The sequence below is a fragment of the Meles meles genome, chromosome 6, assembly GCF_922984935.1.
Source record: "Meles meles chromosome 6, mMelMel3.1 paternal haplotype, whole genome shotgun sequence".
NCBI lineage: Eukaryota > Metazoa > Chordata > Mammalia > Carnivora > Mustelidae > Meles > Meles meles.
Window position 1 is genome coordinate 92,341,678 of NC_060071.1, and position 16,793 is coordinate 92,358,470.

The 16,793-nt window shown below is 39.2% G+C and overlaps 1 protein-coding gene across 1 annotated transcript; it reads left to right on the top strand.

Annotated features, from left to right (window-relative positions):
- The first annotated feature begins 377 nt into the window (after positions 1-377).
- PNN (pinin, desmosome associated protein) lies at positions 378-7,742 on the top strand. The gene is made up of 9 exons (XM_046009898.1): positions 378-621; positions 1,308-1,379; positions 1,768-1,836; positions 2,324-2,396; positions 2,516-2,610; positions 2,994-3,069; positions 4,083-4,238; positions 4,321-4,459; positions 5,161-7,742. The coding sequence occupies exons 1-9, from the start codon at positions 509-511 to the stop codon at positions 6,663-6,665; spliced, it is 2,298 nt and encodes a 765-aa protein (XP_045865854.1). The 5' UTR covers positions 378-508; the 3' UTR covers positions 6,666-7,742.
- Positions 7,743-16,793: the final 9,051 nt, after the last annotated feature.

Sequence of the window (16,793 nt, forward strand, 5' to 3'; positions counted from 1 at the left end):
AGCCTGCGCCCCCCACCCCCACCCCGGGCATGCGCACCGACAGAATGGCCGCACCCTTTCTTAATCTGATCTTTTACCCCGCAGGAGGGGAAAAGACTCGCCTCCATCCCACTCTGATGTAATTAGGTCGTTAAAAAGATACAAGGCACGTCATATCGCAGTTTAAAAGGGCTGGAAGACTCCGCGCTCCGCCTGCAAAAGCAGGCGGGTGAGCCTGCGTCTCCGAAACCCCTAGAGCCTCTCAAATGCGCCCAGGCTCTGCGCTAGAAACGGAGCCCGGCCACCGCAGCTAATTGGGGGAGGGAGTCAGCCGCTCAGAAGACTTTTCATTGGCCCACAGTCACAGAGGCCGGCAGCTTCTCCCTCTTTCGGACGCTGAGTGGTTGAGGCCGCAAAACAACGCTTATTGTCATTGGCTGGACCCTGCTGTCAGTCCTCCCGCGTCTCGCGGCGCGACAGAGCCAGGCGCGGCCTATAGAGCAGTCTCGAAGCCTGCTGCAGAGAGAAGATGGCGGTCGCGGTGAGAACTTTGCAGGAGCAGCTAGAAAAGGCCAAAGAGAGCCTAAAGAACGTAGATGAGAATATTCGCAAGCTCACCGGACGGGATCCGAATGACGTGAGGTAAGAGGTGGATAAGAAAGGCTGGCTCCGAGAGACAGCCGTCATGCCGGGGTGAATTGGGGGCGGGAAGGGCGGCTAGCCTCAAGAAGGCTAGAACATCGGGGCCTGTCCCGGGGGTGGCAGTAGAACCCCGTCCTGGATGGGGTGGGGAGTCTTCCACGCCCTCGACGTAGGTCTCGGAGCTCAGGTGCGAGAGGAAGGCAAGTGAGTCTTAGCTTTGCCGGCATGTTTTCTGGCCTGTAGGAAGGCCCGGCCTGCGATTCCCGCCCTCGGCCCTGCAGGGCCGGAACTGCAGCACAAAGCCCCTTCCCCAACCGGCGGCTACCTGACCGGGTGCTGGCCCGGAGACCCTCCTGGGACGTTGTCCGCTACTTCTCACCCAAGCATTTACCCTCTTTCCCACGTGCAGCTTCCTCGGAGTTGACGAAATTAGGGTCTGATCCAAGCTTATTAATGTGTAGGGGCAACGAAGTAAATACAATTTCTGTGATAATGGTCTTGAAAAAACAAGGAAGTTAAAATAGGACTTCCTGTCTTGTTTGAGGCACGTGGATTTGAAACCGTATTTTTAGAACTTTTCTGGTTATTTTTCTTTTTATGATGTACCGCATCCGTGAAAGTATTTGGTGACATTAAATTAAATAAGTCCAAGCATGATTTTCATACAATTTGTAAATATCTTTTAGGCCCATCCAAGCCAGATTGCTGGCCCTTTCTGGTCCTGGTGGAGGTAGAGGACGTGGTAGTTTATTGCTGAGGTAAGACTTTCTTAGGACTTAATCTTTATGCTAAGACGGTAGATACTTTTACTAAATTAACTATAGGTTTAAACAAAATCGGTGGTAGAGCCCACATTAGATATGTTTGTGTTTGTTTTGTTTAAACTGTGATCAGCTATAGTTTCCTATGTAGTTACCTTGGAACTTCATTTATATGCAAAACTAGAGACTGAAGAAGACATTACCCATTTTGTGTACACTTAATTTATTTTTATTTTTTTTAAAAGTGCTAAAAAGCATCTTGGAGTGGATGCCCATTTAAGGTTGTTGTGATTGGAAGAGTTTTTTAAAAAATTCAATGAAATTATTTTGCTAAGGGTAAATATTTATCTTAATTTTCGTTTATATTGAGCATTTTTAATTGCAGGCGTGGATTCTCAGATAGTGGAGGAGGACCCCCAGCCAAACAGAGAGACCTTGAAGGGGCAGTCAGTAGGTATGTAGGAGGAAAATGTTTGAAGACATACTTGTATGCTGTATTTTCTGGGGTAGCCAGAGATACAGGTGTTTAATAAATTTTGTTGAGTTATGTTAGAACTGAGTAGTATACCACTTCTTTGAGTCTGTTCCCTTGGTATTTGACTGAACTAAGCCTGTATCCCTCAGAACTCAGTTTTCACTAACAGTAACAGAAATCTTAACAAAATAAAGATTATGAGAAGAATAAAAGCGAGAAAATATTTGTGCTACTTTCCTGTCTTGTACTGTAAAAACTTAATCCGCTTGAGAAATATAGATCAGTATTTGGACTGGGCACTGGTGACATATCTTATCCTTTTACTACCAGAGGAAAGAGTGAAATGGAATGGAGACTGATGAAATGAGACTTAAGGAAATAAGTCATAGTAGAAGTAATCACTTGTCCTTGATAGTACTTAAGTCAGATTTTACAGTGGCCTTTTAAATTATTTTTCGTATGTCAGGCTGGGCGGGGAGCGTCGGACAAGGAGAGAATCACGCCAAGAAAGCGACCCAGAGGATGATGATGTTAAAAAGGTAATTGAGATGAAAAGAACTACTTACGGGATGAATGTAGTATTTCTGTCTTTGCTACATTTAAGAGTGCTGCCTTTTCATGTGGTTGTTAAATTACTGAGATTTATTTTCTCTTGCAGCCAGCTTTGCAGTCTTCAGTTGTAGCTACCTCCAAAGAGCGCACACGTAGAGACCTTATCCAGGATCAAAATATGGATGAAAAGGGAAAGCAAAGGTATCCTTAGTTTTGTTTTGTTTTGTTTTTTAAAAGATTTTATTTATTTATTTGATAGAGGGATCACCAGTAGGCAGAGAGGCAGGCAGAGAGAGAGGGAAGCAGGCTCCCTGCTGAGCAGAGAGCCCGATGCGGGGCTGGATCCCAGGACCCCAAGATCATGACCCGAGCTGAAGGCAGAGGCCTAGAGACCCTCTGAGCCACCCAGGCACCCCGGCTTTAGTTCTTTTTTAATGGGGAAAATTTCCTGTCAAATCATGCAGTTTTAGGAAGATTTATATTTAAGAATTGTTCAAGTGTTTGTAGTATGTTTCTTGTAGGAAATGGCGGGGTTAGATGAAGTACAACCTACTGAAATTGAATTTTCTCTTTGTCTTCTTTAGGAACCGACGAATATTTGGCTTATTGATGGGTACTTTGCAGAAATTTAAACAAGAATCCACTGTTGCTACTGAAAGGGTATTTATATAGTTTTCCTTTGATTCTTTAAGTATTCAAAAAGTAGTTCATTACATGTTTTTGAAAAGAGTAAAAAAAAAAAAACTCTCAAAACTGAATTGCAGGCCTAAATTAAAGCCAAGGAAAAAACTTAGAAAATTTTCTGAAGTTGTTACATTTTTAACTGTTCTCTTTTGAGATGAACTTGAACTTCTCTTTCAGTGCAAAGAGCCTTTGTCTGTGACTCAGGAGAACCTGGGTTCTGATCTCAGCTCTACAATGATCTCATTTTGTGGTTTCAGACAAGACTCTTCATTTCTTTAGGCCTCAGAGTGCTTTCTTTCAAACAAGGGAGTTGAACTTGGTCAGCAGTGTAACTAGTTCAGTGATTATAATTTTTAAGTTATTTATACACTCAAGACAATAATTGGCACTCTGGAGGTAAAAGCCTAAACATTCCCTGCCTTCCACAGTTAATTCAACTGCAATCTTTCTAGAGGTTTTTTTTATAAAAGCTATAAAATTGTGTCCTTGGTGTTCAGTATCAAGTCACTGCTTCTCAAAGGAGAACTATGGTGGAAAGGGAGATAACAATTCAGTTATAGACTAATGAAGTTTTATTAGAGGTTTTGTATGTTAACTTTCTAAGGAATATAAAAGTCTTCAAAGCATAACGTGTGAAGATAGGATGGCACTTCTGTCACATTATCTGATTTGGAAGAAGAGTAACTATGAAGATAATTTAAAAAGACATTCCTCTTTTTTAGGTTTTATGAAAGAATGTTGCCTAACAGTTAATTTAAATGGAATGGTTACTGATAATATGGTTAATGTCCTTGATATTTAGATTTTTACATAGTCCCTGTTTCCTCAAAGAGAAATTGTGATTAGCCTCAAATGCTAAGTACTAAGTTTGAATTAGCTGGTATCCTGAATTGCAAATATGAAGCATATAAAGATAACTTAGTAAAATTGCAGCGTTTCACATAATCAGGATGTGTGGTAAGTTTTCAAAGATAATTGTTTATCTTCAGCAAAAGAGGCGCCAGGAAATTGAACAAAAACTTGAAGTGCAGGCAGAAGAAGAGAGAAAGCAAGTTGAAAATGAGAGGAGAGAACTGTTTGAAGAGAGGCGTGCTAAACAGACAGAACTGCGGCTTTTAGAACAGAAGGTTGAGCTTGCGCAGCTGGTGAGTAGTAGTTTGGAATTGGAATTCTAGGATTGGTAATCCTTCATGTTTACGAAAACCTGACCTTTTACCTTTTCTTTAGCAAGAAGAGTGGAATGAACATAATGCCAAGATAATTAAATATATAAGAACTAAGACAAAGCCCCATTTGTTCTATATTCCTGGAAGAATGTGTCCAGCTACCCAAAAATTAATAGAAGAGTCACAGAGAAAAATGAATGGTAAGTGTACATGAAGAGTTCCAGTGAAATATTCTAAATGGGTAAGGTAATACACCCACACATTAGTGTCCTATAATAGGGTTTCGACAGTTGATTTTTTTAAAAAGATAATCTAAGATGCTAATGAGTTTGGAGTGCAGGAGCATTTGATTTATGATGGAATTTAACCTGAAACTTACCATGTTGTAGGTAGTGCTTAATGCATGTGTATTTCTTAAGTGTTTGGATAGGATGACTTCTTTATAGCCAGACATAAATGATGATTAAGCAAGAAAAAAGTGAACATTAGTGTAATCCATAGAAGGAGCACACATGCAAAGGTAGACACTGCTGAGATGGGATTAGAGGATTAGTCTTTCTAGGATAGGAAACATTAATGCAGGATGTGATAGCATAAGAATGATTTTATTTCAGAGAGGTCTTACTCTTTCTCATCCAGCAGGAAGTAGAAAAGCAAAAAATTGTCCTTTTTTCCCATCAGTTAATGTGGTGTAGTTACTTGATACTTAATATCTTAGTATATAGGTTTCTGGGGGAATTTTGCTTGTGTCATTTCATTTCAGTTTGTAATTACTTGCCATAATCAGTCTTGTGTCTCTTTACAAAAAGACACTTAGATAAAGCTTGATAACAGTTTGTGCCTAAGTGTCAAATTGTGAGTTTGAATGTTTTATTTACACATGTAAATTTTTATCCTTTAGCTTTATTTGAAGGTAGACGCATCGAATTTGCAGAACAAATAAATAAAATGGAGGCTAGGCCTAGAAGACAATCAATGAAGGAAAAAGAGCATCAGGTGGTGCGTAATGAAGAACAGAAGGCGGAACAAGAAGAGGGTAAGGTGGCTCAGCGAGAGGAAGAGTTGGAGGAGACAGGTAATCAGCACAATGATGTAGAAATAGAGGAAGCAGGAGAGGAAGAGGAAAAGGAAATAGGTATAGTTCATAGTGATGCAGAGAAAGAACAGGAGGAGGAGGAACAAAAACAGGAAATGGAGGTCAAGATGGAGGAGGAAACTGAGGTAAGGGAAAGTGAGAAGCAGCAGGATAGTCAACCGGAAGAAGTTATGGATGTGCTAGAGATGGTCGAGAGTGTCAAAAATGTAATTGCTGAGCAGGAGGTAATGGAAACCAATCAAGTGGAAAGTGTAGAACCTTCAGAAAACGAAACTAGCAAAGAACTGGAGCCAGAGATGGAATTTGAAGTTGAGCCAGATAAAGAATGTAAATCTCTTTCTCCCGTGAAAGAGAATGCCAGTGCTCTAGAAATGGAAAATGAGCCTGAGGAAAAAGAAGAGAAAGAATCTGAGCCCCAGCCTGAGCCTGTGGCTCACCTCCAGCCCCTGCCTCAGTCTCAGCCTGAGCCTCAGCTTCAGCCTGAGCCCCAGGCGCTGCTGCAGCCTGAGCCACAGCCACCGTCCCAGCCCCAGCCCCAGCCCCAGCCCCAGCTCCAGCTCCAGCTCCAGCCCCCATCCCAGCCCCCGTCCCAGCCCCAGCCCCCATCCCAACCCCAACCCCAGCCCCAAGCACTGCTCCAAGCCCAGCCTCTCTCTCAACCTGAGACTTTGCCATTAGCTGTTTTACAGCCACCAATTCAGGTTTTTCAGGAGCAAGGGCATTTACTACCTGAGAGGAAGGAATTTCCTGTGGAATCTGTAAAACTCACTGAGGTGACAGTAGAGCCAGTCTTAACAGTACATTCAGAGAGCAAAACCAAAACCAAAACTAGGAGCAGAAGTAGAGGACGAGCTAGAAATAAAACCAGCAAGAGTAGAAGTCGCAGCAGTAGCAGTAGTAGTTCTAGTAGTAGTTCCACTAGTAGCAGCAGTGGAAGCAGTTCCAGCAGTGGCAGCAGTAGTAGTCGCAGTAGTTCCAGTAGCAGCTCCAGCACGAGTGGCAGCAGCAGCAGAGACAGTAGCAGCAGCACCACTAGTAGTAGTGAGAGTAGAAGTCGGAGTAGGGGCCGGGGACATAATAGAGATAGAAAACACAGAAGGAGCGTGGATCGGAAGCGAAGGGATACATCAGGACTAGAAAGAAGTCACAAATCTTCAAAAGGTGGTAGTAGTAGAGATACAAAAGGATCAAAGGATAAGAATTCCCGGTCCGACAGAAAGCGGTCTATATCAGAGAGTAGTCGATCAGGCAAAAGATCTTCAAGAAGTGAAAGAGACCGAAAATCAGACAGGAAAGACAAAAGGCGTTAATGGAAGAAGCCAGGCTTTCTTAGCCTATTCTTTGCAGCAGAAGATTTCTTGATGAGTAAAAGGATTACCTTTCCTTGTAAGGAGGATGCTGCCTTAAGAATTGCATGTTGTAAAAAATCTTTTTGGAAAATAGACTGTTTGTTTACCAGACATTCTTGTACTTTTTGCATAATTTTGTAAGAGTTATTTATCAAAATTATGTGAGGTTCCAAAATATGTAAAAATAATAATAATAAAAAAAGATTAACATCCCTTGTCATCTTTTTTAAATATCCTATACTCTTCAGTAAGAATCTGTATATTTTAATAGGTAAATCTTTAAGTCTGTTCCCTTCTGATTCTGTATAATACATTGCTTTTGTAGAAATAAATGTGCATTTCTTTCATTAGTTTTGGAATGTCCTCGTTGACACTTGTATACTAAATACTCTCTTGATATCATTTTCAGCTTTTATCACTAGATACTGAACGTGATTAGAATGTCTTTGAAGGTTTTTTTCATTTTTATTTGCCTTACGTGATTATTTTGAGTTGTCATAGTCAGATCTTTGCAGCTTTCAGGAGGAACATAGTTCTCAAAATCTTTCACTTTTTTTCTAGTCTCCCTTGTTATTTTAATCTAAGCATCCCCCCTGTTTCTCCTATATAAATCCTTATTGGTAGATATAACAGTATAATTTGGTTGGCATTTTCTTCATGATTATGGGAGCATCATTCTTTTGTCTCCATGGCTACTTGTGTGATACAGCATATACATCTATTGAAGAAAATAATCACTTTCTAGGGGAGGGAGGTAGAAAAGTATATTCTAAACTTGGTTGAGTTTGTGGTCTTGTCTTAACTTTTGTGTTGGCTCTAACTGAAACATGCCAATATGTGTTCTCAAGAGTTTTTTGTTAAGTATTGTATGAAAGTTTACAGAATGAAGGAAGTTCATCTACACTTGAATCTGTAAGCAAGATAACACACAAGTGTACCAAGTGATTATTAACTTTGTTGTTTTATAAATTTGTATGAATTTGGAGTATCTGTTGCCATTACTATACATGTGCAAATAAATGTGGCTTAGATGTGTGACTGCTTAAGACTAGTACTTGTATTAACTTTTTGATGGCTTTTATTACAAGAGAGCACTTTAATTGCAAATGGCCTCTGAGTTCATAACATTGACTAGACTTAGGTTTGACTGTTTATTTCTTCCCTTGACAAGTACATGGTGACAGTGAAAATGTCAGTAGCATTTCCAGCACTGTAAAAAATACAAAAGAACATGTTAAAATATTCTTTAAAAAATCCTTTAAAGAGTAAATGAGTAGAACTTTGTAAATTGCAGAGCTATCTGCCTGCATTCCCACGCCAGTTTTTTTCCAAGAGTCACTTCATCCAGGGGTTTTGTGATCTCCAGCATGCAGTATAGATTTTATACTGTGAAACATGGTGGGGGAAAGGTTGGTTAAAAACTTAAAAGGGACAACCTTGAACATAACTTGGTTCCTAAAATATGTATTCAAGGACTCTAAAATAATTGTATGTGTTAAGATCCTTTGAACAATACTAAGTTTTATTAACTCATTTTTACCTGGAAAATTGGTCTGGTGCTTACAGAAATAAGTTCGGCTTTAAGCCCAGTTGTGAGATTGGGGCTATAAAAGCATCAGAAAAAAAATCTTTGGAATATGAAGAGCAATTTTAAAATCGTTCCAATTTTAGTATATGTGCTGCCGAAGCAAGCACAATTTTAAAATCTATATAGAATTGTTTTAAGTTTTTTAACTAGTGGTATGCACTTACAAACTGGAAGACTAAGACGGGGTTGGTTTTTGTCTTTTCTTTTTTTTTCTGGTTTCCAACTAATGCTTTGACCTTAGAAGTGAAATTAAATGGAATTTGTTTTCAGAGAACCATGTAATTGAATTGGTTCCTTACAGAAATACAAGGAATGCTAGAATGTAGAAGTAATGACTATTTCCCAGGGTTTTTCTGTATCTTTTTCAGATACAGGGGTCTTCCTGTTAGATGTTACAGATCAGCGTTTGTGGAAAATGTAGAACCTGAAGATGAATAGGGCTAGAGACTAAGGACTGAAATTAAGTTTGGAGACATCTAAGGAACTATTTAGGAAACATCTTTCTTACTCTAAAATTCCAGGGTTTCCACAACCACAGAAATTGGAAGACTGTTCTATCTTAAATGAGTTGTACCTCCATTCTAGAGCTCATCCATGCACTGCGTCTAGAACTCATGATTACACATGTATACTCTAGTAATTAGGCTAAGGAAAGTAATAAATTGAATTTATAAACTGCAAATTTAAAAGTAAAGCTACTAATGATTGCATGGTATAATATGAGCCAATGCTGTCAAAAGAAGTCATTAAATGTTTAAGGGTTCTATTACTTAACATGAATTTAAAAAAACAAAAAACAAACAAACATTGAAATCCTTGAGCAAAAGTCACCTACCTAGTTTCCCTTAAGGTAATGGCATTAAAATGCCTCTCCCCATTTCAAGATCAAGAAGGTAGTCTCCTATTTTATCTTTGAGGAACTTTATTATCTTACTTTCCACAAATAACTATTATTTTCCTGGAATTGGTTTTTGTGTTATAGTGCATATTGGGGGTTGAGTCTCATTTCTTTTTTCCAGATGAATGTCTGATTGCCCAACTTTAATTATTGAAAAGTTTGTGCCTTCCACATTATTCTGCAGTACCATCATTTTCTTCTATCTGGTATGCATGTATTCATGGTTCTCTTGCCAAGCTCTCTCTTCTGTTCCACTGGTCCAGAAGACATGCTTGTTATTTATATGGTTGGATCTTCCTGCTAGTAAGTTAACGGGGGAAGACTACAACTTGATAAGAATGAACCTGAGGAATCTGAAAGTTCCTACACTTTTCTTTATGCTCCCTAGCATGGTGTTTTCCCAAAAATGATACTTAAATACCTACAACCGCTTCCTATTGTCATCTATTTGATTTCATAATAACCACCACTGGCCTTCACTGTCCACTTGGCTTATTTTCGTAACATTTACCATGCTACTGTATAGTTCCCATACTTTGGTTTATTGCCTACTTTCCACTTGAAGCTCCATGAGAGCAAGATTTTTTAAAATTATTTTTAACCTATTGCTCTATTTCAAATACCTAGAATAGAGCCTTGTGCATTATAGGCAATGTTATGAAGAAACTATGACAGGTCCTTAACATGGCTTTTGTGATTCAATTTCTTGTCTTCGCAACTTTAGTTTCCTCTTCCAGCACATCCAGGTATGCTTGTTTGAAACAATGAGCGGAGATGCAGCCAGAAGCCATTGTGGCTGAAGCTGAGTAACTAGGGAGAAAAGCATTAAAGTATTTCAGAGAGGTAATTGGAGGTCCAGCTTGTATTGGGCATTACAGGCTATTTTAAGTCCCTTAGCTTTTTTTTTTTTTTTTTAAATTTTATTTATTTGACAGAGATCACAAGTAGGCAGAGAGAGGGGAGGAAGCAGGCCCCCTGCCGAGCAGAGAGCCCGATGTGGGGGTTGATCCCCAGGACCCTGGGATCACTACCAGAGCCAAAGGCAGAGGCTTTAACCCACTGAGCCACCCAGGTGCTCCAAGTCCCTTAGCTTTTAGTATAATTTATGTAAACAGTTGCTCTGACTGCTGTGTTGAGAAAAAGAAATGAGGCCAAAGCAGGAACAAAAAAGCAAGAGATTATCTGCAATAATTGGGCAAAATATAGTGACTTAAGCCAAGATGGTTAAGTGGTAGAAGGGATCAGGTTTTGGATATATTTTGAAGATTGCTCCCAAGGGATATGCTAGTGGACTATGTGGTATGAGAAGTCAGAATGAGCAAAGATTTTACCTGAACAACTAGAAATGAATTGCCATTAGCTGAGATGAGAAGGAACAGATTTGGGGATAGTAGAGGAGTGGGTCAGGAGTGATCCAAACTATGAACATGAATATCTCCATTATTCGGGTTTCATTTAATGCCTTTCCCATAAAGGTCTTATACATCATTTGCTAGATGTATTCCTAGGTAACTAACTCATACATAGATTAATAGATTGCTATTTTATTTTGAAAAACACAAGTCTATACAACACTATATACAACTCCATGAATTGTCAGAATGCTAAAACCTGTGGAATCACCCAGGTGAAGGGTGACTACTGAACATTGCCAGGACCCAAAAACCCCTTCCAATTATTTCACCCTCCCTTTTCCACCCTCAGATAATTTTTAAATAAAACAAGGAAAGTCTAATTGGTGGCAGCCTACTTAAGCAAACCAAAACCTAAACCAGAGTAAAGTCCTCTAACTGAAAAATCTGGGGACAACCAATCACAGCCTGACAACTTGGCTTTCGCAGACAAGGGAACTCCTTCAGCTATAGCCAATCAAATAATTTCTTTGCTTTAAGTACAGTATTTTTTAATATAAGAGCCTTTCCCCTAGCTCCTAACAGTTTAGTGCTGCCCAGATCCAAATCAGTGTTTGTTCAAATTTCAAAATTTTAACATATCTCAGTTTATTTTCTAATAACACTATCTGGACTTTATGATAGTAACTTAACCTGATTTCCTTCATGATTTTGAAAGTGATTCATGCATCCTAAACACCATAGTTTATTTTTTCATCTCCTATTTTTTACTCTGCATAACTGAAATCATAATGTACTTTGTATTTTAACTTCTTTTGCTCACATGTTCTGAGTCATTTTTGTATGTCACTATTGATACCAATCACCAGTATGGGGATATGGAGATTGTTTTCAATTTTAGGGTGTTTTTTTTTTTAAAGATTTTATTTATTTATTTGATAGAGATCACAAGTAGATAGGCAGGCAGAGAGAGAGAGAGAGGGAAGCAGGCTCCCTGCCGAGCAGAGAGCCCGATGTGGGACTCGATCCCAGGACCCTGAGATCATGACCTGAGCTGAAGGCAGCGGCTTAACCCACTGAGCCACCCAGGCGCCCATTCAATTTTAGGGTCTTAAAAATAATTCTGTTATAGAACAGTCATGTCTTTTGGCAAACATATGCATGGATAGATAATATAATTAAGAGTGTAATTGCTAAAAAATAAAAAGTGTAATTGCTAGGTCATAAGTTTTGTATTTTTGTATGTGTATTTTCTAGATGACTAATATTTTCCATTTTTAAAAAAAAAACCCTTTAGGTATCCTCTGGGGACTGTCTTCTTGATTTTAAGAGTTCTGTATTCTGGAAATGAGTCTGTTGAATGTATGTACTGCAAATGTCTTTTATTTGCTTGGTTTTTCACTTTTTAAGTGGTATTTTTTTTTTGCATGTAGTTTTTTTTTTTTATCATTTTATTTATTTTTTTCAGCGTAACAGTATTCATTGTTTTTGCACAACACCCAGTGCTCCATGCAAAACGTGCCCTCCCTATTACCCACCACTTGTTCCCCCAACCTCCCACCCCTGACCCTTCAAATTTAAGTGGTATTTTTTGATTAAGATTTCTTGATTATGATGTTCAGTTTATCCACACATCTTTATGGTTAATACTTCATGCGTCTTCTATAAAATGCCTCTCCCCATTTCAAGATCAAGAAGATAGTCTCCTATTTTATCTTTGAGGAACTTTATTACCTTACTTTCCACAAATAACTTTATTATTTTCCTGGAATTGGTTTTTGTGTTATGGTGCAAATTGGGGGTTAAGTCTCGTTTCTTTTTTCCAGATGAATGTCTGATTGCCCAACTTTAATTATTGAAAAGTTTGTGCCTTCCACATTATTCTGCAGTACCATCATTTTCTTCTATCTAGTATCCATATATTCATGGTTCTCTTTCTGAGCTCTCTATCCTGTTCCACTGGTTTGTTGATACCACTGTCTTAATACCTTAGCTTCATATTAAGTCTTAATGTCAGGTAGAACAGATTTCTCCCACCTTGCTTTACTTGACTCTCCTGACTATTCTTGCCTATCTTCATTTTGATATAAGTTTCAAAGTCAGCCTTTGAACACACACACAAAAAGTTGGGATTTTTATTTGAATTGCTTTGAATCTACAGATTAATTTGGGATTGACCCCATTGAGTCTTCCAGTCTATGAACATGGCATTTTGTTAGGAATCAGGATAATTGTTATTGTTGTTTTGTGTTTTATATAAATGGGTTCTTTTATATTCAACATTAGGTTTGTGAGGTTCATTAATTTTGCGGCTTGTAGCTATGTTTTTTGCTGTGTATTACTCCATTGTGTGCATATTCCACAATCTATGTATCCATTCTATTGTTGATGGGCATTTGTGCGGTTCCCACACAGTTTGAAGCCCCAGTATGAACACCGCTACTACCAATATACTTGTTCACATGTTTTGACGAACATATGTATACATTTCTTGTGGTATATATATATGTCATCTGATTTTTAAGTTAAATGGAAAGTGCTATGTCTGTGGCTTCTTCCTCTTATGATCCAACAATCCACACCATCAACTTTATCATGCATAAAATGCTTATTTCTCCTGTGGGATATTTTTCTGGATCTCATTTATTTTCCTTTGGTTCATTTCTCAGACAGTTCTTTGAGTACCTTGGTATTTGGTATTTGTCCCTGGAAAAGCTCATCTTCTACGTCTCATTTGACAATAGTTTTCCTGTGCTTTCATAAATGCTTTCAAGATTCTCTTTTTATAATTTACCCAGGCATTTTGAATGTTTTCAGTGGGATGGTTAGCCTAGGTGACTATCTTTCCATATTAGTAGAAATAGAAATCAATATAATTCAACAGATTTTTTTTCAACAAATATTTATTAGCCATTTACTGTGTAACAGGCTATCATCTAGGTTTAGCGATGCAGTATTAAAAACAAACAAACAAAAAACAAAATCTCTGCCCTACTGGAGTTACATTCTTAACCAGTATCTCTTTTTTTTTTTTTAAGATTTTATTTATTTGACAGAGAGTGAGAGAGGGAGCACAAGCAGGGAGAGTGGGAGAGGGAGAAGCAGGCTTCCTGCTGAGCAGAGAGCTGGACCTGGGACTGGATCCCAGGACCCTGAGATCATGACCCTAGCCCAAGGCAGATCTTAGCGACTAAGCCACCCAGGCATTCCAACCGGTATCTCTTTAAGTACGCCTATCTGATTCTGTCTTTTCTCTTTGTTTTCAGCTTAAACATGTGTTAGATATCAGTCTTTTTTAAAAAATAAACTTTTTCTTTTTTTTAAGATTTTATTTATTTGACAGAGAGAGATTACAAGTAGGCAGAGGCAGGCAGGGAGAGGGGGGAGCAGGCTTCCTGGTGAGTGGGGAGCCTGATGTGGGCCTCAATCCCAGAACCCTGAGATCATGACCTAAGCCAAAGGCAGATGCTTAACCATCTGAGCTACCCAGGTGCCCCTAGGTATCAGTCTTGCCTCAGTATCTTTGAATCTATCTTACATCTTTATGTATCTCAATTCTGGATAATTTCTTCAGATAAATATACTATTTTATTAATTCATGTCATGGAATCATATGTTTTCCCCTTCAGTGAAACAACTTAATGTTTCAGGTCTTCAAGACAGGTAACTACTGTTTTTTTATGTTGTTTACATATACATACATATGCATATATCTGGTGCACATGTGCAAACACAAATAATCTGTCATTTAAATATACAATTAGAGGCACCAGGGTGGCTCAGTCCGTTGAGCATCCAACTCTTGGTTTTGCATTGGCTCGGGTCCCGATCTTGGGGTCATGGGATTGAGCTCTACAATGGGCTCTGTATTCAGTGGGAAGTCTTTCTGAGATTCTCCCTCTTCCTCTCCCCACTCACATGCAAGTGCACTCTCTTTCTCAAATCTTTAAATTTTTTTTTTAATTTAAAAATCCAAATAAAGGTACTCAAATGATATATGTGTATTCTTACTTATGGTGAGAGGTATTCCTGGAGAATGTCATTCATGCTGGGTATATTTGTGTAACAAATGCACAGCACCTGCATTTACACCTACTAGCCCTGAAGTTTTTATTGTAGTAGGTTTCGCTACAGCTATACATTTTTTCTGTTTGACCTCAAGTTCCCAAATGTTCATATATAGTTAAAAATACACATGTCTTCTCAGATACCATCTATTTAAACACGGTAAATGAATAAATAATTGAGTAAATCAGTACATTATGTAATTTTATCCAAACAATTCACTTAATCACTGTCTCTCATCCAGTTAAGATATTTTTTTTTTTAAAGATTTTATTTATTTATTTGACAGAGAGAGATCACAAGTAGGCAGAGAGGCAGGCAGAGAGAGAGGAGGAAGCAGGCTCCCCACAGAGCAGAGAGCCCGATGTGGGGCTCGATCCCAGGACCCTGAGATCATGACCCGAGCCGAAGGCAGCGGCTTAATCCACTGAGCACTTTGTAATGATGCTGCTAATATTTTTTTTAAAAATAGCCATAGGGCACCTGGCTGGCATAGTGGGTAGAGCATGCAACTCTGGATCTTGCAGTCATGAGATTGAGTCCCATGTTAGGGTTAGCGTTTACTTAAAAAAAATAATAATTTAAAAAACATAGGCAGGGGTGCCTGGGTGGCTCAGTGGAATAAAGCTTCTGCCTTTGGCTCAGGTCATGATCCCAGGGTCCTGCGATCGAGCCCCTCATTGGCTCTCTGCTCAGCAGGGAGCTTGCTTCCTCCTCTCTCTCTGCCTGCCTCTCTGCCTACTTATGATCTCTGTCTGTCAAATAAATAAAATCTTTTAAAAAAATAATAAAAGTAAAAAAAAATAGGCAGGATTATAGCCTGGGTGGCTCAGTGGAATAAAGATTCTGCCTTTGGCTCAGGTCATGATCCCAGGGTCTTGGGATCGAGCCCCTCATTGGCTCTCTGCTCAGCAGGGAGCTTGCTTCCTCCTCTCTCTCTGCCTGCCTCTCTGCCTACTTATGATCTCTGTCTGTCAAATAAATAAAATCTTTTAAAAAAATAATAAAAGTAAAAAAAAATAGGCAGGATTATAGCAAATGCCTGTGAACTTATCACCCAATTTAAGAAATAAAATGTGACAAACACAATGAAAGCCCCTGTATGTTCCTCATTCCCCTTCCTCCACCACCCGGGATCAACTTTTAAGTTTTTAATTAAGTTTTCTCATGTCTTTTGAGCATATTAAGGCCCATCACTTTATAATGTCTTTTAAATAATTTTCTTTAAAGATTTTATTTATTTACTTGTCAGAGAGAGAACACGCGCACAGACAGACAGAGTGGCAGGCAGAGGCAGAGCCCAATGTGGGACTTGATCCCAGGATACTGGGATCATGACCCAAGCCGTAGGCAGCCGCTTAACCAACTGAGCCACCTAGGCATCCCTGTCTTTTAAAAAGGCACTTTTCTCAGTTTGCCTGTCATTTTGTGATAAAAATTAATCCATCTTAGTGCATAACTAAATTTTCTCCAAAATTAACACGAGCTTCACTTATTCTGAGGCATTTTTGAAACTGGCCTTAAATAAATTTACACATGTAAAATTGATGGGTCAATGAAACATATGAAGCATATTGAAAATTAAACAAATTTTTACTTCTACCAACTGTATATTAGAGTACCTCTCTTGGGGCACCTGGGTGGTTCAGTGGGTGCCTCTGCCTTCAGCTCAGGTCATGATCTCAGGGCTCTGGGATTGAGCCCCACATCTGGCTCTGTGCTCGGCAGGGAGCCTGCGCCTCTCTCTCTGCCTCTCTGCCTGCTTGTGATCTTTGTCTGTCAATTACATAAGTAAAATCTTAAAAAAAAACAAAAAAAAGTACTTCTCTCTCCACATCTTTACCAATGCTGAAGTTTTGTGAAGTATAGTTTGTTTTTTGTTTTGTTTTGTTTTTTACTGAGATCACAAGTAGGCAGAGAGGCAGGCAGAGAGAGGGAAGAGGGGAAGCAGGCTCCCCATGGAGCAGAGAGCCCAATGCAGGGCCCAATCCCAGGACCCTGAGACCACGACCCCGAGCAGAAGGCAGAGGCCTCAACCCACTGAGCCACCCAGGCACCCCCGAGAATTGATGAATAAAGGGAAAGAATTCTTTACCCTGCGTTTTCTAAAAGGGAAGGAGGAAAAGGGGGCTATTTTACACTTACAAGGACTTACAAGGTAAATAAATATCAACTGAATGTGGATC